At 35.9% G+C, this 24,793-nt stretch overlaps 1 protein-coding gene across 1 annotated transcript in view; it reads right to left on the bottom strand.

The window, feature by feature from the left end:
* LOC145670267 (uncharacterized) overlaps nucleotides 1-24,793 on the bottom strand; it is a 132,011-nt gene that overhangs the window by 9,376 nt on the left and 97,842 nt on the right. The window contains exons 4-5 of the mRNA XM_081738693.1: nucleotides 14,267-14,381; nucleotides 8,423-8,598 (exon numbers count right to left, since the gene is read on the bottom strand). Coding sequence (XP_081594819.1) covers nucleotides 8,423-8,598; nucleotides 14,267-14,381 — 291 coding nt within the window. The remainder of the gene's footprint in view (nucleotides 1-8,422; nucleotides 8,599-14,266; nucleotides 14,382-24,793) is intronic.

The following is a 24,793-nucleotide window of genomic DNA, read 5'->3' as shown; positions in this document are numbered from 1 at the left end:
ACCTGTTCAAAATTATCTCATAGCATATCGCCAAAGGCAGTGGGTAAAAATCTGCAACCACCTTGCTGGTACCACTCATCCCACAGTGTATTGGAAGAGATTTAACGTTATGTGTGATAAGTTTTCGAAAACCACGTATCCTCTTCTTGTCGATGGCAAACCGTTACACTCTGATTTGGACAAAGCAAACGCTTTTGCTGAACACCTTCAAGGTATATTTACACCTCCTGTATAAGTTCATATTTCCAGTTCTCATCCTGTTATTAGCATAAATACAGACTTACACCACTTTCAGCCAGACGCCAATCATATTCTTCCACCGCACGTTCTAAATGTCCCCATTCAGTCAGAAGAAATCACAGCTGTGGTCCAGCGTAAGAGAAACACTGCCCCAGGCTTCGATATCATAACTTACCGGCATAGCAAAGAAAGCCCTCTTGCATTACTTCATCTTCTAGCACTTATCTTTACGTTCATTTTTCTCAGTGGTTTCTACCCTACTGACTGGAAAGTTTCAAAATGCCTGATGTTTCCGAAGCCTAACAATCCAATCCAACTAACGTCCACATTCAGCAAAATCTTTGAAAGGATCATCGTTAAACGATTACATCCATATTTAAACGATATACATCTCATTCCTACCCATCAAGCTGGTTTTCGCCCTGGTTACTCTATTAATGACCAGTTGCTCCTTCTCACGACGCTCATCACCAAGCATTATAATCTGATTCAACCATCTTGTTTTCTTCTGTTTGATCCGGAAAAAGCATTTCATAAAGTGTGGCATTTAGCGCTCATTTACAAACTAGTCAGACTACCGCTTCCTATAACTTATTTACGATTTATCATTTTCTTGTTTGCCATCTTACTTACGTTGCCATAAATTCTGAGCTTTCACATCCCATTTTTTTTGCTCTCTGGCGTCCCACAGGGATCTGCTTTATCGCCTCTGTTATATCTACTTTTTGTTGCTGACTTTCCAGATCTACCACAAACCGTCCATCTGTTTCAATACGCCGACGATACGGCATTTCTTGCTCTTTGCCGCACCATTTTGCAAATCAATATCGCACTTCAGGAAGCTATCAATCGTTTTACACACTGGTGCCAAACATGGAACTTAACAATTAATGCCGGTACAACGCAAGCCATAGTTTTCATCCCGCCTCGCAAACGCACAAAAGTACATCGCAATCCATCACTTCTTGCATTACAAGTCAATAATGTACCACTGCATCCTAGCAAAACTGTCCCTTATCTTGGCCTCATTTTCGACCATCATCTCACTTGCACACCTCACCTCAACTCTGTTAAAACTAAGGCTTATAATAGACTAAATCTACTGAAGAGACTAACCGGAACTACTTGGGATCTCTTTTCCCGGCTTGTTCTCAATACGTATAAAGTTTTCCTTCGTCCAGTACTTACTTACGGTTTTCCAGCCTGGATGTCCGCACCACCATCCTATTATACCAACCTTGCAGTTCTTGAGCGCCATGCTTTTCGTATTGCTCATCGTATTTCATTACCTAGTCCCACCCGTGATCTATACTCTCTCATTACATTTCCTAGTCTTAAATTTCACTTAGGAACTTAACGCAGTAACTTTCTCACTGATCGCTATTCCTGTCACCATCCCCTCCTTCTCGACACTATGCACTATCTTTCATTTCACCCGTGCCGACCTCATTATTACTATACACCTTTGCACCTTCTTTTCAAGCTCTACTGTTACACATTACCCCCTAATCATCTTGACCTGGAACTCCTGGATGACTATCGTATTCATGCTCATCTATCTCACATATTTCCTTCATATAATGTGCAGTGATCTTCCTTTGTGACCAAGAGGGCTCCTCCAGTATTCACCAACCTAACGTCGCCCTTAGGCAGAAGATAACAGCAATTGTTCATTTAACTTTTCCCTCGTGTTGTGACGTGCTTGCACCTCATTTCATCCTTGCCCATCTCATCTATCAATACTTATAACTACCATACTCCACCGTCTTTGTTATGTATCTAGTATTATAAGTTTTTTTTCATTTCTTTTGATAATTTCCTTATTGTATCTTCAATGGTTTCTTTTCTTACTGTTATATGTTTATATTATTACCTTTTCATCCACCTGTCTGTATGGTTATGATCGCAAAGATCATTATGTCCGTACATAATCATTTGTATATTATGCGTTCAATAAATGATGCAATAAAATAACATATCTGTAGAAACTGTAACCTATACATCCCTTAGATCCTCTTCCAATATCCTTCTTCCACTCTTTGTCTTAATATCCCATTCCTAAAAGAGGGCGTACCCCTCTAAGAGGTTGCTAGCTGCCGAGCTAGCATTGAAAAAAACTTGGTGTTGAAGATCATCACCATGCAAGATTTTTCCGACGATAGCTCACCCATGTTGACATTCCTTATCTCTTACCATTATAGCACTATCTCCCACAACACTAAAAGGGCTTCCCCATGTTTCACATCAATCTTGAGTCGCCCCAAGACAGAAGACTAACCAGCATTCTGCTCACTAACTTACTTTGTTGTGTTGTGTTGTGATGTATATGCACTGCATTCATTACCATGAGCATGAAAATCTTCCCTTACAATGCGCTTATATTCATTAGCACTTTTGTATCCTCATATTTTGACTATTCATTTATTTTGTTGCTTTCTCTGCACCTTTTATTTATTTTACGCACTTTATCTCTTATACTATTTATGTATTAGTTTAGATATTATTACTGTTCATAAATGTTATTTTTTGTTTCAAATATTTTCGATTATATTAATGTACGTATATGTGTTTGAAACATTTTGCTTTTTGTATATTGTTACTCATAAAAATTTTCCTTTAACAGCTCACTACCCAACTAAAATGCTATCAAAAATAATTGATGCTCCCACATCCCAGGCCAAGAGAGAACGAAACCCTCTAGTGGCAGTTTTTCTTATTCCCACATGTTGAATGACAATAAAGATTTCAAACAAACCTGTCTCTCTACCCAAAAAAAAGTGTTGAATTGACACACAAATAACACGCTAAAGTGGTAGTCATTTTGTCTTGTTTCAACACCTCATTTTTTGCTGTGTAGTCACTATTGTTAGTATCATTTTAATAAATAATAATAATAATAATAATAATAATAATAATAATAATAATAATAATAATAATAATAATAATAGGGTCAATCAATACAGAGTAATCGAAATAAAAGAAAAATTGCCGCTCGACTTTTTTTTAAAAAAAGCTAATTTTTTCATGAATGTTTATCCTATATTAGGGTACTTCAAAACCACAATTTTTTTTTACATTACATGCCATTTTGCGTTTTTCTGATTTTAGGCGTTTACGTTGTTTCGGATATCGCAGCATGTATTTGTCCTAACAAATTGAAAATTGCCGGACGTCTCCAACTCGTGCAGAGCTAAAACTTTGATCTCTTAACATTTTTGCGTAAAACCATTTGAAGGGGGTGAAATCAGGGCCTACAATAGCAATATTTTTGGACATTGAAAACATGTTTGGGAAGAGGAAACAACTGATGTAAAGGTCTAAATTTGTGTGTGCATGCAGTTCGGGGACATAAGTTAATACACAAAAATTTACAGATCTGTAGCTGCTCCCAAAGGTCTGGAAAAAAAATCGTAAAATTGGGGAATTATGCCAATTTAGCATATTTCCAATGGGCCTGGATAGAAAAATCTGAAATTTTGCGAATAGTTAGTTCTTTAGTACACCATAACACACAACAAAGCGCGTTTTGTGTTTTTGAGCAGAAGAGAATCAAAGTATTGAGTAATGACGTCATACTCTAATAGGTGTTTTGTTCATAAAATCTTTTTTGCACATTCAAAACATGTTTGGGAAGAGGAAATAACTTACGTAGAGGCCTGAATTTGCGAGCACAAGTAGTCCGGGGTCATAAGTTAATACACAAAACCTTACAGGCTTGTAGTTGCTCCCAAAAACCTGAAAAAATCGTAAATTTGGGGAATTATGTCAATTTAGCATATTTCACTGTCCAATACCTCCAATGTGCCTGGATAGAAAAATCTTATATTTTGGGAGTAACTAGTCCTTTAGTATACCATAATACACAATAAACCACGTTTTGTGTTTTTGAGCAGAAGGGAGTCAAAATATTAAGTAATGACGTCATACTGTAGGATGTGTTTTGTTCATAAAATCTACTGGAAATTTGTTGTTCTGAAGTAAAATAAGTAGGATGAATGGTTAGTCCAGTCATGGCTCTCAAGCTCGTTTCTTTCCTCTAGTTGTAACACTGTTTTATTAGACCCACAGCAGCATTGGTGAAGAATGCCCCTATTAGCAGAAAGCGAGGAAAGTCAAAATGCACTCTTGACAAAAAAGAAAAAAAAGTCCGTAAGTATTCCTTGCTCTTGCTGCGTCAATGATACACAATCACGTTTATTCTTGTTTTCAGTGTCACCTCATGCAGGAGACTGTTGTTCTTTCTTTTGATCTACATTCTTAAGTCAGTGACTACTTACTCGCTGTAAACAATGGCAAATTTCCAGTAGATTTAATGAACAAAACATCTCCTAGAGTATGACGTCATTACTTAATACTTTGACCCCCTTCTGCTCAAAAACACAAAACGTGGTTTGTTATGTGTTATGGTATACTAAAGGACTAATTACTCCCAAAATATCAGACTTTTCTATCCAAACACATTGGAGATATTGGACAATGAAATAGGCTAAATTGTCATAATTCCGCAAGTTTACGACTTTTTCCCAGACATTTGGGAGCAGTTACAAGTCTATAAATTTTTGTATTAACTTATGACCCCGAACTATGTGCACTCACAAATTCAGACCTCTACGTAAGTTATTTCCTCTTCCTAAACATGTTTTGAATGTCCAGAAAAGATTTTATGAACAAAACACCTACTAGAGTATGACGTCATTACTCAATACTTTGTATCCCTTCTGCTTAAAAACACAAAACGCGCTTTGTTGTGTGTTATGGCATACTAAAGAACTAACTATTCCCAAAATTTCAGATTTTTCTATCCAGGCCCATTGGAGATATTGGACAATGAAATATGCTAAATTGGCATAATTCCCCAACTTTACGATTTTTTCCAGGTCTTTGGGAGCAACTACAGATCTGTAAATTTTTGTGTATTAACTTATGTCCCCGGACTACATGCACACACAAATTCAGACCTCTACGTAAGTCGTTTCCTCTTCCCAAACATGTTTTCAATGTCCAAAAATGTTGCTACTGCAGACCCTGATTTCACCCGCTTCATGTGGTTTTAGGCAAAAATGTTAAATGATCAAAGTTTTAGCGAGATATTCAAAACAACATAAAGGCCTAAAATCGAAAAAAAGCAAAATGGCGCCAGCCCCTGTGTCGCCATGGGATGTTGTAAATAATAATTAATTGTGGTTTTGAAGTACCTTGATATTGGATAGACATTCATGAAAAATTAGATGTTTTGGAGATGGTCGAGTGACACATACTTGATCACTTAGAATGGATTGACTCAATAATAACAATACGATACTTATATGCTAATAATATTAATAATAAATTAATTAATCACAGAGCCAGTTGTTAAATGAGTTGAATGACACTACTCTAAATTACTAAACCATAATCAAACAGAATTTGTAAAATGTACTGAAAGGTAGAATCCTAAGAAAGTACATGGACGTGTCATTATTTTTCAAAGTTACACAGAATCTAACAATTATGAGAAAGTCATTCCCATTTGTGGACAATCGGGACTCAGGTAAAGTACACAGAAAGTTAACGTTTAATTTACACTTGACAGAGAGGTTTAACTTGATTTGTTATATCTTTGCAATTTATTACGTACAGATTTGGAGATCAACACAAGATGATTATACAGTGCCTCACATTAAGCATGTAAAGGAGTAACTTTGGCTTTACAGAGCTTATAGATGAACATCTTTGCATCAATTATCTAATTGTTGGTCTAAGAAAGTCTAAATTTGGATGTTCGAAAATTGGACGGATTAAAATTGACTTGCAGTGGTGTAAATATTTTTTCCACAAATTATCACAAAATCATATCTAGATTATTAGTAATTCAATTAACTGAAAACCTAAGACAGAGCTTCATTTAACTCCTAACAAATGGCATTGGATATTTTACTGAAAATCAACTAGCTGAGATTTGTTCCCGAATTTATTAAAGTATATTTTCTGTTAGTTTCTGGAAAAAGAATACTTTCTCCAGTGTAACTTTAACCCGTCTTACATATTTCATTTCATCAAATATTATTTAAAATTATCTATCATTACAATGCTACAGTACAGTTAATATACGTCTAGGACCTCATTTCTTATACTATAAATAATCAGGGTTCCTCATAACGGATAAGTGTCAATTTACACGCAGAAGTGAATATATGTGTAATGACGCCATAGTTGTAGAGATATTCCTTGAGGGAGGTTATGTATTTCGAATCTCAAGTTGACCTTTAAGTCAAAGTTTCATACAGCCTACGTACTGATAGGTGCGTTAAGCTGGAAACTTAGAAATTAATCAGGAAAAAATCATATATTTTCTTTTTTATCTTACTTCTACTCTAAAACGTACTGAATGAAGTTACACTTTGGTGAAAGACCAAGATTTCACTCGAACAAATGAAAATTAGTTTCATTGTAAAGTTATATGTCTTCCAATATAATATACATACTTCTGATTCAGAGAATATGAGCAATAGTAGGAAATAGTAAATATGAAAGATTGTCAACGTACTCATTGCTGAATATTGAAAAATTTAATTATCACATATATACAATATTGCGCTCTGTAATAATATTCTATTTTGACAGGTTCTACTTACACTGTAACTCTTACGGAAATTATTGGATTAATTAACTTGCATTCCTCTTACGGGTTCAGATAATAATAACTCAAAATCTGTGTACGCGTGTATTATTTGTGAGTATTGTATATCGTATGTAATATGTGTATGGTGCAGAGTTTTAAAAAATGTCTTTATGTGCTTTGAGATGATGAAGATTGAAAACTGTTAATGTAAGAGGTATAGTGGTGTGATTTTAGTGATCTGTTCAGCAGCGAGGCAATGGGAAACGTGTACCTACAGTTTAACGTGGGATAAAAACCACATGAGCTCCCGCCGGTGATCTCCCACGCCAAAGTCGCGTTCGCTAACTGCTTAGCAACGAGGATGCTCTAGGAGGTATAGTTTGGTTCAATCTGTCTACTGGAAGATATTTTAAATAAAAATCAATATCTGATTATTACTTTTAACGTCGAAAAGGTTATTACATATTATAAAATGTTATTAGGTTGATTACATTGAGTCCATGAGGTATTTTCAAGTTGTGCATCAAATGTTCCGTCTTAGAGTACACATGAATGTTTCTAACTCCCAGGTGGACAACATCGTGTCCGCGGGTTTTCTCGGGGTGCTCTTGTTTCCTCCCACGCTCTCATTCCACCAATTATTCCATCATCATTCAATTGCCTTAATTATTCGCAGTGGCGTATTTACGATTTTATTTTGGGGGGCTTTGCTAACTTTCGGTGGGGCTTTGCCTGAAAATGTGAAAATTCTGCAAGATATTTCATTTACTATAATAAGAAATATTTCGGGGGGGCTTAAGCCGGGAAGCCCCCCTAAATACGCCACTGATCATTCGTCTCCTTGATCGTGGGATGCTAAACCGAAAGTTTTTCTATTAACTTTTCGAATCTAGAAATTTCCCTTAGTATAAGTATTATATTATATGAGCACGGGATTTCGAGAATATCATTGCGACGACAGTGTAGTGTAAACATTGACAATTTTCACTTCTGTTTACTATATTTACTGAAAAAGGGTATAGGATTAAATAACTTAAAGTAGTATATTTTAATTAGTGCTAAAATTCATATATTGTTATATCTGAATTTTGTGTATTCGCATAATGTTATGCACATTTACTATTTTCATAGTTGTCATCCTCACGCTTGTACGCTTCTATTTCAATGAATATATTTTCGAATACACTAGCTTCTGTAATAATAAAACAATACGAATACAACAGAACCGTTACATTAAAGTCAAATTGATTTAAATCTCTTTTTTATAAATTAACATTATGCGTATTTAAAACAACGAATTCTATATAAGAAGTTGAGCTCCTTTGTGGCTAAGCGGTTAGCGTACGCGCCTTTGGCGCGAGAGACCCGGTGGGAGCTCATGTGGTTCGGATTCCACGTTAATCAGTAGGTCCACGTCTCATATAGCCTCGCTGCTGAACGGGACGTAAAACTCAAAATCAACTCAAGTCAACTCTATATAAGAAGTTCAGTATTTAGTTAAAGCTCAATAATTTACCATAATTTTAATAAGAGTTAACACAGTTTTCACTTTAGTATTGTAAATTAACTATATTAACATACCTCTGGCCCAAGCATTTTATTCTTGGTAACTGTGTATTCCTTTATAATAAAAGCCAACGGCAGAGGGGAATTTGATACAACAGACTTCTTCTCTCCTTGGATTTTCAGAGTTAGGCGAACGTTGTCAGCCAGAATCACATCGCAAATAACGAACAAATGTTTCACTTCTGCAATTCCTGTCATAAAATATTTTGTAGAGCATTATAATGCTTCACTTACAAATAAGAAAATGTTAGTCATTTTTATTTCAGTAACTTAAAGAAAAATTTTAAGTACTATAGAGGCCTATAAAAGCTCATAAAAGTTAAAAAGTTTGAAATAAAGTTTCCTAATTTTTACGAAAGCAAGACATACTAATCAACAAGTGTGTAAATACCATAATAGTGTTTTAAAAATGAAAATAAATCTTTTCGAAATTTTAAATGTATTTACAGCTATCAGAATATTCTTGGTATCGTTCTTGGAGAAATATGTCCTGAAAATAGAATTTATCTTATAAGTTTTATTTCAGATTACTCAACATAATTACAAGAACTAGTTGTTGATACTACATTCTCTCTCTCTCTCTCTTAAGTAATCAGAAACATCAGTTCTCTTTATTAAAATATTAGTTACACATATACAGGGTGACTGGTAATTCGATGCATTTCTTGCAAAGGGATATTCTACAAGTACTTTGGAACAGATTCACCTGTATGAACCGAGGATCGCAAATCAATAGTTTCTAAGTAATTTGCGCATATGCGATTTGTTTAAAATTGGCCGGCTAACGAGAGATACGTTAGAAAGTTTCACCCTGACACACTTCCACATATCGCAGAGCGCTGAAATTGTATATGTGTAGTCCTACGTACCAATATATGTTATGTGATAAGATACAGCTTGTAGCTCTGCACCATTGCTGTGTTATAGGTCCTAACGTAATGTAAAATGTAGTGGTCCAAAATCCATTACTTTCCTCCAGAAAGCACCGTGGCAACATCGCAGAAGTACTTGTCCCTAAGAAATGAATGCATGATTGGGAAGAGGTGGAATAAAGATGGTGTGCGGCCACGAGAAAATGCGAACAACGACGAATTTCATACCCATGGTCGTGCATCTGTCTTGCCAACATTCGCGGGTGCGTTGTTTTCTAGGAGGCGGACACCTTTTGTCAGCATGCAACACTCTGGGATTTCACAGAATCCCGCAACGCATGCAGCATTGAGGCATAGTATATGCTGATAATTGCGGTACCCTTTACCTGAAAAACAAGTATTAATATCCCATGGTGATCACAAATAAACGTGATCATCACTTTGGTCGTTCAGAGTTGAACACAAACTTCCTTCGGTGGTGTTGGTACGCTGTCATTGGTTTGACAGGTTTCCCCTGGTTTTTTCCACTCCCACCAGGCGAAGGCCCGTATGGTACCTTCTAGAAGGCCAAGGTCATTCCTTCCCAAATCCTAGACCCACCGAAAAGACCGATGTGACCCTGAAATTGGGAGGTCCGAAGCCTTCCTTGAGATATTCCCTTGCATAAATAAATAAATAAATAAATAAAAGAAATAGCGATCGGATACAACGACGTACTACCACCAAAAGAAGACCAAGTTCAACTCTGAGCCACCAAAGTGACGATCACGTTTATTTGGGATCAACATGGGTTGTTACTTCTTCCTTTCCAGGCAAAGCATACCACAATTACCAGGATAAACTTTGCCTCACTACTGCGTGCGTTGCGAGATTCTGTCAAATCCCAGAGTGTAGCATGCTGACAAAAAATGTCCGCCTCCTGGGAAGCAACGCACCCGTTCACTGCTCGAGTGTTGGCCAGAAGGATGCACGACCATGGGTATGAAATTCGTCATAGTTCGCGTTTTCTCTTGGCGGGTCACCATCTTCTTTCCACCTCTTCCCAATCATGCATTCGTTTCCTAGGGGCAAGTAATTCTGCGATGTTATCACGCTGCTTTGTGAGGTGAAGTAATGGATTTTGGACTATTACACCTTACTTCACGTTCGAACTTATAACACAACAACGGTGCAGAGTTTCGATCTGTACATTACCACATGACCTGCATACGTATATAGGATTACGCATGTAAAATCTCAGCGCTTTACAATATGTGGAAGTTAGTCAAGGTAAAACTTTCTCGCGCACCTGTCATTAGCTGACAAATTTAAAAGAAATTTTACATGTGCAAATTACTCATACTCTACTGATTTGCGACCCCTAGTTCTTATATGTGAAAATGTTCCAAAGTACTTGTAGAATATCCCCTTGCAAGGAATGTATTGAATTACTAGTAACTCTGTATATTATAGTTTTGACTTACAACGAAATACTCTGTCATGAGAAGAAATTTTTGGCGTTCTTATGTTTCTAAATTCAAACCGCAGAACGAAAACATAAGTATGTATTTATAGACCATCTTGGCATATGGTTCGCCTTAGAAAGACGCACGATTTCCCATATCATCTGTTTCTTTTTTAATTCCTTTTGTCTTTGATCTCTTTTTAACATTGATTGGTGAGTTCAATTAACAGATTGTTTCAAAGTCAAAGATTCATTAACATTTACATTTAAAAAATCGTAATTAGGCAGTAAGGAAGAAGCAATTCTAAGTATTTATGGGCTTCGTTTTGCATATACTTTCTAATTTTGTTTAAGTTCTCAACTCAACAGTCATCAGATCTAGTAACACAATCACCAAACTAAAAAGAAATGCTACTCAATAGTGTACAAATTGATGGGAAGATGTCAGGAATTCCCCGTCTTGACAATAAGTTATCTTTTCGAATGACCATCAGGATAAGAAAGAGAGGAGTATCTTCTATTTCGTGTAGCCAAACAAAAGAAGCACTTTCATTTGAGTAAAATCAAACATTTCACTACTGAATCTTTTCCTGGTTGTTAGAATCATACACTTCTGTTTCCTGAAATACATACTATTCATGTGGAAAAAACATTCTTTTTGCCAGAAGCAACCTACCAAGACTACGTTACACTTTGGTAAAGTTGAAATGGACAAATTATTGCGTGACGGAGAGAATACTGAATTGTTGTCTTCTAAACTGCTTTGTGAATAAATAACACGGAAATGTTATTGGTTGTTACGTTTTTTAATTTTTGTATTTTATACTTACTCTCAAATGCACGGTAGGCCCAAATATAAGAGAACGGAAAGCTTAAGTCGAAGAGGGCAAAATATCCATAAGGTAAAGAGTTTAAAGGCATCGATAATCGTTCTCTAACTGTAAGACTAACATACGGTTCAGTATTAACGATTTAAAGAATGACGTATGGGAGGTGAAGCCCTTATAACCGTCACCAGGTTATAGAATTATTTTTTGTGGACGCTCTGTACATTTCGTAAAGACAGTGATTATTTTTTCGATTTATACCTTATTCTGGGACGCATATAAGTTCTTTCTTCAGTGGGAATTGCTTCTTTCCCACGCAATCGAACAAAGAAGTCTTTCATCGCTTTTTCATATATATATATATTTAAAACATTGCTTTGTGGTGAGAACATTTCAGTAAGCGACGAACCTTTTCAGTGTTTCTCCCTGACTTATTAATATGCACAGTATATATTTTACAGTTATTTGGAACTGAATTAAATGCTTTCTTTAATCGTTTATGGAAATATTGCAGTAGATTGGAGCAGATCAGAGTGGACCAGGTGGCTGAGCGTCAGATCGTCGCCAGCCACATCGCTTTACCAGTTCGTTATCTAAACGTTCCCACAGTCTAGTTATCGCAATATCTCCTGCGTCGTGGCCAGTTGACTAACATTAACGTCAACTCTTTTTTATATTCTATTTGCATGTACAAACAGGTGATTTAACCAGAGTGCTTTTAACAGTGAACTGCCAACATTGATTAGTGCACCAATGCAGCTCGTATCTCGAACCTCTAAGTTCGGGGAGTGTTACTCCACGTTTCGAAGCAGTAACCACACACGTTGTGTCGAGCATCAAGTATAATATTGCGCTAAGGGGCACAAGCTATCAGTCGGTGAAGGACGTTTCCTTACGGCTAGTTCCAATCAACAAGTCCCAGGTTCATATACCTTGTGCGTAAAGTTATAAACGCGCCCTCCAACATTAGCATTCCTCTTTGGAGACAGTAATTTTGTTGAAGACTTGTGTCGACTCTTCAGGACTGTTTGGAGCAGCAACCATATTACTACGTGGGATTATCCCGGCAACTTTTTCCCCCAAGTGGATCAATGGTGTGAGAAAAGCATTTTTAGTGAAAAACCCGATTATAATCTTCCGTATATATAGGGCTACACTATAGTGAAAAAGTAAAGTGTGATTTTATTAATGGAAATAATTGTACATATTCAGTGTTAAGTGTTGTAATCGTTTCTCTTGTTTATTTTTCTTTTTAATAGTATTCTAATAAATAAGTATAGTGTCATATAACCCAGTATGTTTTCGTTATGTGTATGAGTGATGTTCGTGTGCGTTATGGTCTGGATGACCGTCTAATCGTCCGTGGGGTTTTCGAGACGAGACATCCGAACCTTTCGGCACCCAATGCTCATCTCATCATTGAGACCGATTAGCAATTTGGGAACAATTTTGTAATCCCTTCTTGGAGAGGTCCTTCAACGTCCTACCCAGGTAAGTCCAGGTCTCAAAGGAATAATCATTGGCAGGACCACGGAGGACAACGGCGAACAGCGACACGACTCTCGGCGATTACACCCTCAAGAGGACTTCACAAGGATATAAACTGCGCTAGCTTCATTACTGAAACCCAAAGATTGAGTATTCGGGGGCTTAGCCCCCAATAATACTATGGAACTAGTCAATAACAGAATCTGGTTTAATTTAAATCTACTTCCTGGATTAGTTAAGTTCGGAGCAAGCAATTTAATCTTATATTAAATTTATCTTACCCATGTTTTGGTAAGTGAAGTTTCATTTATCGTTGTTGATTAGATATTGGTCAGTTTTCTTAACCATAGCTTAGATTCCGTAAACGTAGTTTTGGTATCTTCTATGAAGTTTAGCTTAGGTTCGTTTAGAAGAGATCACCAAAGTGCAGTTTAGGTTAATTTAGCTTTGACAATTGTAGTTTAAGTTGGTTTCAATTACTTTTTAAGACCACAGCTACATATAATCAGAAATACTGTATATAGTGGTTCTATTTCTGCATTCATAAAACAAATCTCAACCATAATTGGTTTATATATAGTTTGTTTCTCTATGGTTACACGTACCTACTCCCTAAAGAATCGGGGCTGCGCTGGTTCAATGGTAGGGCGTTTACCTCTGGTACATAGGGTCCTAGGTTCGATTCTATCTTGCGCCAAGGAACTTTGTGGTGGACAAATACCATGTGCGTGGATTTATCGGGATTCTCCCATTTCTTCCCACTTTCTTTATTCCATCATTTCATTTATACCTCATCATCACCGTCTCCTTTAGCCTAGCCGACATAACCGAGGGACGTAAAACTTTAAAAAAAATTCATTTCATTTCTCCGAGGTAATGATAAGTAACTTCCCAACAGTGACCATCGTGATGTGTTGCTAATTATTCTACTCTGCTTTGTTACGAACCTTGATATAGCTGAACACTAAACATTATTTTTCATCCTTATTACTCACTACACTTTAGTATCCATGTACTGTTTGTTTTGTAGTGAGTCTTACACTTTCATTTGGTGTAATTTTGCTAATTTCTCCTTAAATGTTATATTTATTTCCTGCCATTTGCAGAATTCAATCAGATATTACTAATGAATAAGACATTTCTTCAAAATTTGGGAAACTTTAATTCAATAGTATTTCGAACAACGATTTAGGTTACATGTTATAATAATTCTAATTCTACAACGTACCCGGTAAAACTTGAAAAAGCTGAAATTTTGCCTCATCTGGATAAATTTCCCTGATGAACCTCTGGAAACCGCTAGCGGTGAATCTGATCAATTTGTCAGCATTTCGAGCACAGAACTGAAAAACAATAAATAAATACATATTTATGTTTTGACAAGAATTCGTCTATTTACATTATAATAGTTTATTCTATAAAAATTATCAGTATGTCACAAAAATCTCATAGAAACTGTACAAAAGTATGCCAAAAGGAAATAAACTTCGAAAATTTAAACAATCGTGGTTAAAACAAAGACAACTATGTGAATTATAAAATTTGAAGGGCACAAAGTAGAAAGAATGTTTAGTAGTAGGTAGTAGTAGTGTAACGATAAATATGTACTTACGCTTCGCTGCAAAAATATGTTTCGAGCTATCTAAAAAATACAGTAAAAGTTAGCAGCAACTAAGTTTTCTTATCATATTGTGCAGATGCATTGAGAAAAATCCGTTATCCGGACAGCGGTGTATTGTACAAATATACGGAATCTTTGTATTGATACTTAGATACTGCTCTTTTCCCACTTAGATATTACATCATGCCACTGCAGGGTGTCTGATATCTAAAAATCTTCCGAATACTACATACTTATACGTATGTTCCATACTCACATGTTATATACATCCGCCTCTATGTGAAATTCTGACTGCCTAGAGTAATTCGGGGGGAGGGGGGGAGTGAACATAGTAAGGATGAATGTGAAAAAATCTTCTACAGAAATGGTAGCACAGCTGATTGACATTTGTGTACGAATAGGACAGACTTTTTGCATTCTGGAAATAAAGTATGGTTCATATCGTGTCTGAAGTAACGTGCGCAGGAACAAATGAATCATACAAGGTAAATTATTCACTTCACCCCACACGTGGGGGTGAAGTGAATATACATATGGGGTGAAGTGGTTAGAAGAAGTGTCCTTGACATAATATAAATAACAAAATATAAGCTGCTAAATAATGAGTATACAGCTAACGAGGAACTCCTATATGATGTATAGGTACATAAGATATTGTTGTAGGAATGCTTAAGAAGCAAATAAACATACCAACCTGAGATCCTGTCCAAAGTACCATCTCGGGAGCATTGAGTTGTTTAACCTTACAAGATAGGGCACAATATTTGAGTATGCAATATGTCTTGAACCCAGGTTTCTTCTATACGGGACTGTGATTCGGAAGACAGGTAAGAAATAGTTAGATGTAAATATGTTCTTTGATCCATATTTTATGCATGGAATGATTAAAGCAGGACTATTCACATCATCCTAAAATATGTTAGTCACTTCACCCCACCTCATTGTCTTTTTTCCAAAACATGTTTTGTATCTTTATGTTCGCAACATATTGAGGCATATCTATATAAATGCGTACCTAATATTCACCTCATTCTACTGTGGAAGTGTTGCGTACAACACAATTACTTCAGGAAAGAATTGCCCTAGGTTCTTACTTTTTTAATATTACAATAGCAACAAAAAAGGCTACAAATCTACTCACCTTCCCTGCTGTCCATTCTCGCTGCATTCAATAGTTCGCTTCTTTCCTTTGAATACTACATTCTTCATCAGCCCCAGTCTCAATACTGAACATACAGGGACTTTGGAAGGTCAGAGCCGACCATGCTTTGTTGCCACATATCATTAACCTTAACTGTATTCACTTCACCCCTATGGTCACTTCTCCCCGAATTACTCTATATACAGTTCTTTCTTTCGGACAGAAAATTCGTTTATTCGAAACACTTATACAGAGACTACGTATAAAACACATTTTCAGTTAAGCTTACACGTTTCTTGCAGCTGGATTGTATGTTCAGTCCGAAAACTAGTTTATTTAAGCATGTAACCTATATTTTATTTTCATCGCATACGTTTCTTTCCTCAGTGTAAAAATATGCAAGTTAATGCACGTTTGTCATTACAAGGTTACACTATCTATGAGATTTATTCAATTACTTAGCAGGTAAGTAATTATTTTTTAAAAAGTTTAAAACAAAGGACAGGAATTCAAGTGTTTTTTGTAATGTGTGTATGTGAAATATTTATAAAACTACAGTTACATCAACTTTTGATGAAACTAGATAATATAGTTTGATTTTCAGGACGCGAATATACTGATATTTTCACAAGTATCAACGGATCTAGTTCTTTCACATTCATATTGGTAAGGTTGAGTACTCAGTCTATTTTATCTTGGAAAATTATACTAATTTTATGCATAAATTATAGGAAAGCCTCTTTTATGCATGATAGAAGTAATATGTTCAACAGTTCCAAGTATTAGTTACTAGCATCAATTACCCGCTTCGCTGGGTTAAATTAAGAAAAAAAAATTGTAATATGTTTCCTTAGTCAGTCACTTTTTACTGTGGGGGCGCGGTGGCTCAGTGGTAGAGCGTTCACCTCTGGTGCTTGGGGTCCCGGGTTCGATCCCATCCCCCGCCAAGTGAACTTTGTGGTGGACAAACACCGTGCTCGTGGGTTTTCTCGGGGTTCTCCCGTTTCCTCCCACATTCTTCATTCCACCATTTCACTCATCTCTCATAATCACCGTCCCCTTTAGCCTAACCGGCATAACCGTGGGACGTAAAACTTAAATATTTCATTTCATTTCATTTTCACTTTTTACTGTTACTAAAGAGCTCCTTGATATTGGTCATTTTGATTATATATATATATATATATATCTATCTCTCTCTCTCTCTCTCTCTCTCTCTATATATATATATATATATATATATATATATATATATATATATATATGCCTTTCACATTTTTTGCGGAGCTGAATTTGGATTTAAATGGCATCAGAAGTGTCACTATTCATCTCAGCGACCTCAAAAATTATAGTTTCGACACTAATATCGATCAATTTCGAACATTTGTAAATCCCTTTCCCCCTCTTCCTCATCTAAGTTACATCGTCAAAGTGATATGACAAAAATCATGTCATGTTCGAACTTCATTTAGGTTGAAAATTTGATCGAGATCGGTCCGGTGGTTCAAGAGCTATTAAGTTTTATTTATTTTTATACATCTCTCCCTCCATCCTAAGTTATATAGTCAAAGTGAATAGATAAATACGAACGTAGGCCAGAACTCGTCTATGTTGAAAATTTGATCGAGATCGGTCAGATGGTTCAAGACTGAAGTCACATAGAAAGTCACATCATTTTTATTTTTTCAGATATATATCTCCGCCTCCCCTCCTTCTCCCCTTCGTTGTACCGTCAAAGTTAAATGATAAAAATTATCCCAAGTCCGGACGTCATCTATGTTGATCGAGATCGGTTTATGTGGTTCAAGACTTATTTTTATTTATTTTTATATATCTGTCCCCTCCCCTAAGTTCTCTCGTCAAAGTGATATGATAAAAACCACCCCAGATCCAAACTTTATCTATAATGAAAATTTGATTAAAGTCGGTCCTGTGGTTAAAGCGTGATGAAGTCACAAAGACAGTCACTTTTATTTTAATTCTTTTTACATATATATCTCTCTTGTCCTCCTCCCCTAGGTTGCACCGTAAAAGTGAAATAAGGAAAACATCCCAGCCCCGAACTTTATCTATGTGAAAAGTTTGATTAAGATCGGTCTCGTGGTTCAAGACTTATTAAGTTTTATTTATTTTTATAGATTTCTCCCCTCTCCTACCCCTCCTCTACGTTTTACCGTTAAAGTGATATGATAAAATCCACTTCATATGTGAACCTCAACTATGTTGATTTTTTTTAAAAGATCAATCGGGTGGTTTAAATGTGATGAAGTCACAAAAAAGTTACTTTTATTTTTACTTTTTTTTAAAACATATATCTCCCCGTCCCCACCGTTGCACCATAAAAGTGAAATAACATCCCAGGCGCGAACCTTATCTATGTTGAAAGTTTGATCAAGATCGGTCTGGTAATTCAAGAGTTAATTAGATTTATTTATTTTTATAGATTTATCCCCTCCCCTCCCCTTCTCCTAAGTTCTACAATTAAAGTGATATGATAAAAATCACCTCATGTCTGAATACGTACGGCAAGATACCCCCCCCCCCCAACTTTAGAAAATTGAAACAATGACTGGGTCATTCGTTTGTACTACGTTTGTACCGTCTGTACCGAAAATATTTTCGTTTGTACCACTTTCCTTATAGGGTTACTTGAGAGGTCAACTGGGGAGGCTATCTTGGCGCCAAGATAGCCCCTCCCCCCCCCCCCGTATCACAGCACAAAAAATTGAAATACACCATTCGAAAGCAAATCGTTTGTACCGAAAAAGAGCTTTGTTTGTACGCTGATAGTTTTCGAGAAACAGGGGATGACATTTGTGATGGGGTGTTATCTTGGCGCCAAGATAGCCCCCCGTATCACAGCACAAAAATTTGAAATACACCATTCAAAAGCAAATCCTTTGTACCGTTTGTATCGAAAAAAGTTTTGTTTGTACCTTGATAGTTTTCGAGAAACAGAGAATGACATTTGGGATGGGGGGCTTTCTTGGCGCCAAGATAACCCCCACGTATCACATCACAAAAAATTGAAATACACCATTCGAAAGCAAATCGTTTGTACCGTTTGTACCGAAAAATGTTTTGTTTGTACACTGATAGTTTTCGAGAAACAGAAGACGACATTTGGGGGCCGGGTATCTTGTACGCAAGATAGGCCCCGTAATGTGTACTTTTTCCATGCCCAATAATAAGTATTATGTGTTTATTCATGTGAATTTGTGTGTATTTAGAACTCTGGTTGTATATACATATCCAAATAAATAAAAAGAAATTGTTGGGAATAACTCAACGTTAAAATTGAATCGGCGAGTGGGAAAACAGTGTGAGCTCAAAATAAGCCATTTTGAGGTAAAGGCAAAAATAACACTAAAGATGTAGAACTACAAGTTGTAATGAAGAGCAGTACAATTTGCAAGACCTCGCACGTTATAGCAGAATGCTATAATGTCGACTGTACATTTGTGGCATTAACAAACGAATGTACTTTCTTCAAATATCACAAAATGCGTTTTGTGGACTAGTGGTGTTTTTCCACTCACATATTCCATTAAATTTTCCTTATTTCTACCCTTATCTGTAAATAATTAAAGTAAAAAGAATAACAAAGTGTGTACAAATTCAGAAAGAAACTTTATTTACAGAAATAATGTTAAACAATCAAAAATAGAAAATCAAATGTTTACTCACCCAAACTGCGTCCTTCCACGTTTCAGCTTTACACCAACTGAAGAAATTAACTGTTTGTATTTGTCACATTAATGCCTCGAGAAGCTTGCCGCTTTCATACACAATAGCGGAAAGCAAGTAGGCCGTTGCTGAATAATAGGTATTTACTTAAGGAAAAGGGCACAAATAGAGAAAATTTAATTGAATCAGTGAATTGAAAAACACTACTAGTCCACAAACGCATTTTGAGATATTTGAAGAAAGAACTTTCGTTTGTTAATGCAACAAATGTACAGTCGACATTATAGCATTCTGCTATAACATGCGAGGTGTTCTAAATTGTACTGCTCTTCATTACAACTTGTATGATCTGTCAGGAAAGTAAATGTACACCTATTTTTCGAGTCTGGCATTCCTGCGCTCCATCCGTGGAGAGTATGAGAATTAAATCAATCAAATGTTTACTGAGGGGCAAAAAGAAAAGCTTAATCTGAATAAGACATTGCAGAGGGGCACAAGCTGTGAATACGAATAGTGCATTGTGTAAATAAAGGACGACACCGAAAGAGAAAGCCAGAAACAGCTGTTAAACTTACAAAAAAAGAGTAAAAATTGTCGAAGTGGGAACATAAAACACAAATACAACAAATACGCCGACAACTAGACGGTCACCGTGCCATGATCTTGGTGTAGTGGTTAAGGTGCTGGTTTACAAATGCAACGGACGCAAGTTCGAGTCCTCGGCAAGGACATTTTTAAAAATTTTTGTTAATAATACATACAACTCATGAGAGATGGTAAAAGAGGTCGTATTTAGTTTTTCGTAGCAATTATTATTGGTAATGTTTAGTACTGATAATACTTTTTGTCTTTGCGTATTGCTTTTGTTCTTGTCTTCATTTCGAAAGAGAAGAATATCCGAACAAATGCCACCAAAATTCCTCATATTTTGAATGTAAACGCCATTTGCAATTAGTAAAGAATAAAAATTGAACGTTCCGAAATAGCTGGAAAAAGTAAAAGGAAAAACATGGAAGTCGACCATACTCATGGTTACTAAAAATACAATTTCTACATGCCTTACACCTCCCGACCACGTTTCTACGTTAGCAATTAAGAGGCTTGTGTTTAGGTTAGGCTCGTCAATACGTTTTGCAAAGGGGCCCGGTTTAGCTCTGACGCACCACAGGTGCGAGAAGGGAGAAAAACACTTTTTCTCTCTCCCTCTGTGTGTCTATTTATCTATCTATTTGTATATATATAACGCTATTTGTGAATGCCATAACCACCCTAATTTTCAGCCGATTGAGACGAAACTTGGCACAAACATTAATTGTTGAAATATCTTGATGAGTTCGTTAACCAGAATTATCAGATGAAAATGTTCAAAATGGTGGTCCTTCAAACTCTTAAAAAGTTCCAAGGGAACCAAATTTCGCCCATAAATAGGTATTCAGAAAGTTTGAATAAATTTTCCTCTTTTACTGAAATATTTGTGTGCATAAACTTATTGAAATATTGGACCCGATTAATCGCCTAAAGAAGGTTCACGCCCTTCCGCTACGGTCAGTTTTTTTTTTTTTTAGGAGGGGGTTATCTTCTTATTGGAACAAGATGATTGTTACTGATGATATGAAATTACACATTGAAAGTGAAGAAACTTGTGTAACGTGTTATTTGAAAGAATAATATAATAAATGTGCATTCCTCTAACACAGAGAACTCATGTATTTCGAGTTCGGGAGCCTGAATGGCGAGGAGTGTTATTTGATTTGCTTTTTAGTAACACATTGCATTGCAAATAAAGGTAGGTAACATTAGTGGTAAGTAAAACAACAACGACAACAATAATAATAATAATAATAATAATAATAATAATAATAATAATAATAATAATAATAATAATAATAATAATAATAATAATAATAGGTGTTGTTTGTGGCAAGGCAATATCTTCCTCAGTTCTTCTTCAAACGTAATGATTGTAACGCCATATCTCCCTTACAAACAAAATATTAGCAATTTATATCGAGAGAACGGGAAACTGTAGAGCGATGGGACCAACGTTGGACAGTATGCACTCATAGTACTCAGAAAAGTAAGCGATTTCAATGCAAAATGAACGAAGAGTCATTGTCATGGGTACTCATGGGGCCACGGCAGAGCCCTCTTTAGGCAAAATGTCGATAGCTTATATCGAGAAAACAGAAGGTGATACTGGGATGGGACCAACGTTGGACACCGTAGACCCATAAGGCGCATCGAAAAAATTAGGGAGGCGGGCGCCAGCCAGCCTTACTTATTTCCACATAATAATATAAAATTATATTGTCGAAATACACACACGAGTTAGCTACTAATATTTCATATTATTATTATTATTATTATTATTATTATTATTATTATTATTATTATTATTATTATTATTATTATTATTATTATTATTATTATTATTATTATCATCTACAGCGTCTTTTCATTACGTGAGCATGTTTGACATGAAACCAAAGAGAAAATCCATCCTGTAGCGAAGAGAAACAATAATTTCTCTCAAATGGATAAAATATCAAGCCGAGATTGATTCGAACTCGCATGGACGGCGCGAAAAGCCAGTGCTTTGTCCACTATTTTTTTAACTGACTCACCGAACGCGTTTCAGTAACTTACTTATTGCTAATTTTACTTGCTTCACTCGTTTAACTTGCTTTTTCTAATAACTTATAACGACAGGGACACGAACACAGAAACATCGAGAACAGTTAAAAATGATAGATGCTCTCCCGCCGAGAATCGAATCCGAGACTCCATACACCCAAGGCTCACGTGCTAGCCTCTAGACCACCGGCGATAGCAACGCTCACTTCCTGTGTCGTTAGGGATTACGACCACTGTCTTGCCAGCTATCACTTCTGTGGGTTGTATACTATGATCACATGTTTCTTCTTTGCTGGAAAAGTAAAACCTACATTATATGTAATACATGAGGTATTTAGACCTACATGCTCTTCATATAATGTAATAAAAGGGTCATGGTGTCGGATTTTAATACATGACGTATTGCAGTATACAATATGCTTTGCATTACTTGTTTGTTTGTAGACAGCTACTAGCTTAGTGTTCTGAAAGGTTGTGTATAAACTAGGGATAGCCCGTTCCGGAATTATTAGTTTTCGGACTCCCGAAAGTAAAGCCGGACAAATTCCGGAATTCGGAAAATTCCAATTTTGTAATAATTTCGGAATTCGGAAAAATCCGGAATTTAGAAATTTCTGATTTCGTTAACATTCCGGAATTCGGAAAATCCGGATTTTTTCGAAAGTCGGAGTTTTTCTCAATTCCGGAATTTTCTAAATTCCGGATTCTTTCCGAGTTCCGAAATTCTTCTGAATTCCGGAGTATAACTGAATTCCATAATTTTGCGAAAGTTCCGCTTCCGAAAAATGAATTTATTTTGGTTAATATGAATCGTGGCGGAAATAAGTCTTTGACCAGGTAATGGCGACTGCTTTGAAAGAAATGGGGAGTATGAGAATTCAATCTGTCATATTTGTAGTTTCGTGTGGAGAAAGAACGAACTTGTGAACCAGTGGTTTAAGAAAAACTCAAGTTATTAATATAAACTTTGCCGACTTCATAAAAGAAATACGAAAGACATTTTGAATCGAAAAATATAACATACAAGTTTGCAAGCGGAGACAAAGAAACCTAACGTAACCAGACTAAAGACGGATCGTTTACCGCGTAGCGATCGCGGTTCAGTGGTCAAGGTGCTTCTGCGAATGCACGTTGCATTTTTTTTCTTACTTTAGAATTTTTGATGGCGATTGATCAGCGATAACATACGTTTTAATATATTCAGATATTTGAATACTCGGATGTTTCAATACTTGAACTATCAAATCTTCAGGAATAATAATAGTAATAATAATAATTATTATTATCTCGTAGAAGATTAAAAGCTAGAAGCTAAATTATCGCTCAGGTCATACCATTACAAGGAGAAACGTGACATTTGGAAAGAATATTTCGGTTTGGTTTAATGTTGCTCACGAGAGGAGGAGTTTCTCATCTCGTTTCTAAAACAAATAAAATAACATGAGAATTAACATTTTACATTCGAGACGGGTCAGGGCTAAATCAAAATTTTCGTCTGTCTTTCTCGATTCTCGAAATAGTGTATGTCCATTCTTTAAGTAACAATTGCTCTGTAGACTGAATCTCATAAGCTATTTCGTTACATTGTACTTCAGAGCTCATTGAATTATGCTCTGTGTAGGTATTTTTGTAGCAAAGCTTTTATATTTACCTCTGCATATTCTAAAAATTAGTTTATTATATGCCTTACTGTCGCGTGATATTCAGTTATATTTATTACAGTTATTTTCCTCAAAACATACTTTCTACATGAAACTTCAATAAAAGGTTCTAGTTTAAAATGTTGGTAGTTGCAGAGGTGTGTCTTGAAGGTACGGAACCCTTTCCCCGAAATCTCTACTTTTAAGTAAGTTTTGCCAAATTTCAGGGCAAGTTTAAAACTATTATTATTATTATTATTATTATTATTATTATTATTATTATTATTATTATTATTATTATTATTGTTGTTTTACTTACCACTAATGTTGCCTACCTTTATTTGCAATGCTATGTGTTACTAAAAAGCAAATCAAATAACACTCCTCGCCATTCAGGCTCCCGAACTCGAAATACATGAGTTCTCTGTGTTAGAGGAATGCACATTTATTATATTATTCTTTCAAATAACACGTTACACAAGTTTCTTCACTTTCAATGTGTAATTTCATATCATCACTAACAATCATCTTGTTCCGATAGGAAAATAACCCCCTCCTGCAAAAAAAAAAAAAAACTGACCGTAGCGAAAGGGCGTGAACCTTCTTTAGGCGATTAATCGGGTCCAATATTTCAATAAGTTTAGGCACACAAATATTTCAGTAAAAGAGGAAAATTTATTCAAACTTTCTGAATACCTATTTATGGGCGAAATTTGGTTCCCTTGGAACTTTTTAAGAGCTTGAAGGGCCACCATTTTGAACATTTTCATCTGATTATTCTGGTTAACGAACTCATCAAGATATTTCAACAATTAATGTTTGTGCCAAGTTTCGTCTCAATCGGCTGAAAATTAGGGTGGTTATGGCATTCACAAATAGCGTTATATATATACAAATAGATAGATAAGTAGACACACAGAGGGAGAGAGAAAAAGTGTTTTTCTCCCTTCTTGCACCTGTGGTGCGTCAGAGCTAAACCGGGCCCCTTTGCAAAACGTATTGACGAGCCTAACCTAAACACAAACCTCTTAC

The sequence above is a fragment of the Thermobia domestica genome, chromosome 14 (genome assembly GCF_964235325.1).
Source record: "Thermobia domestica chromosome 14, izTheDome1.hap1.1, whole genome shotgun sequence".
Lineage (NCBI taxonomy): Eukaryota > Metazoa > Arthropoda > Insecta > Zygentoma > Lepismatidae > Thermobia > Thermobia domestica.
This window is presented reverse-complemented; position numbering and strand designations above follow the sequence as displayed.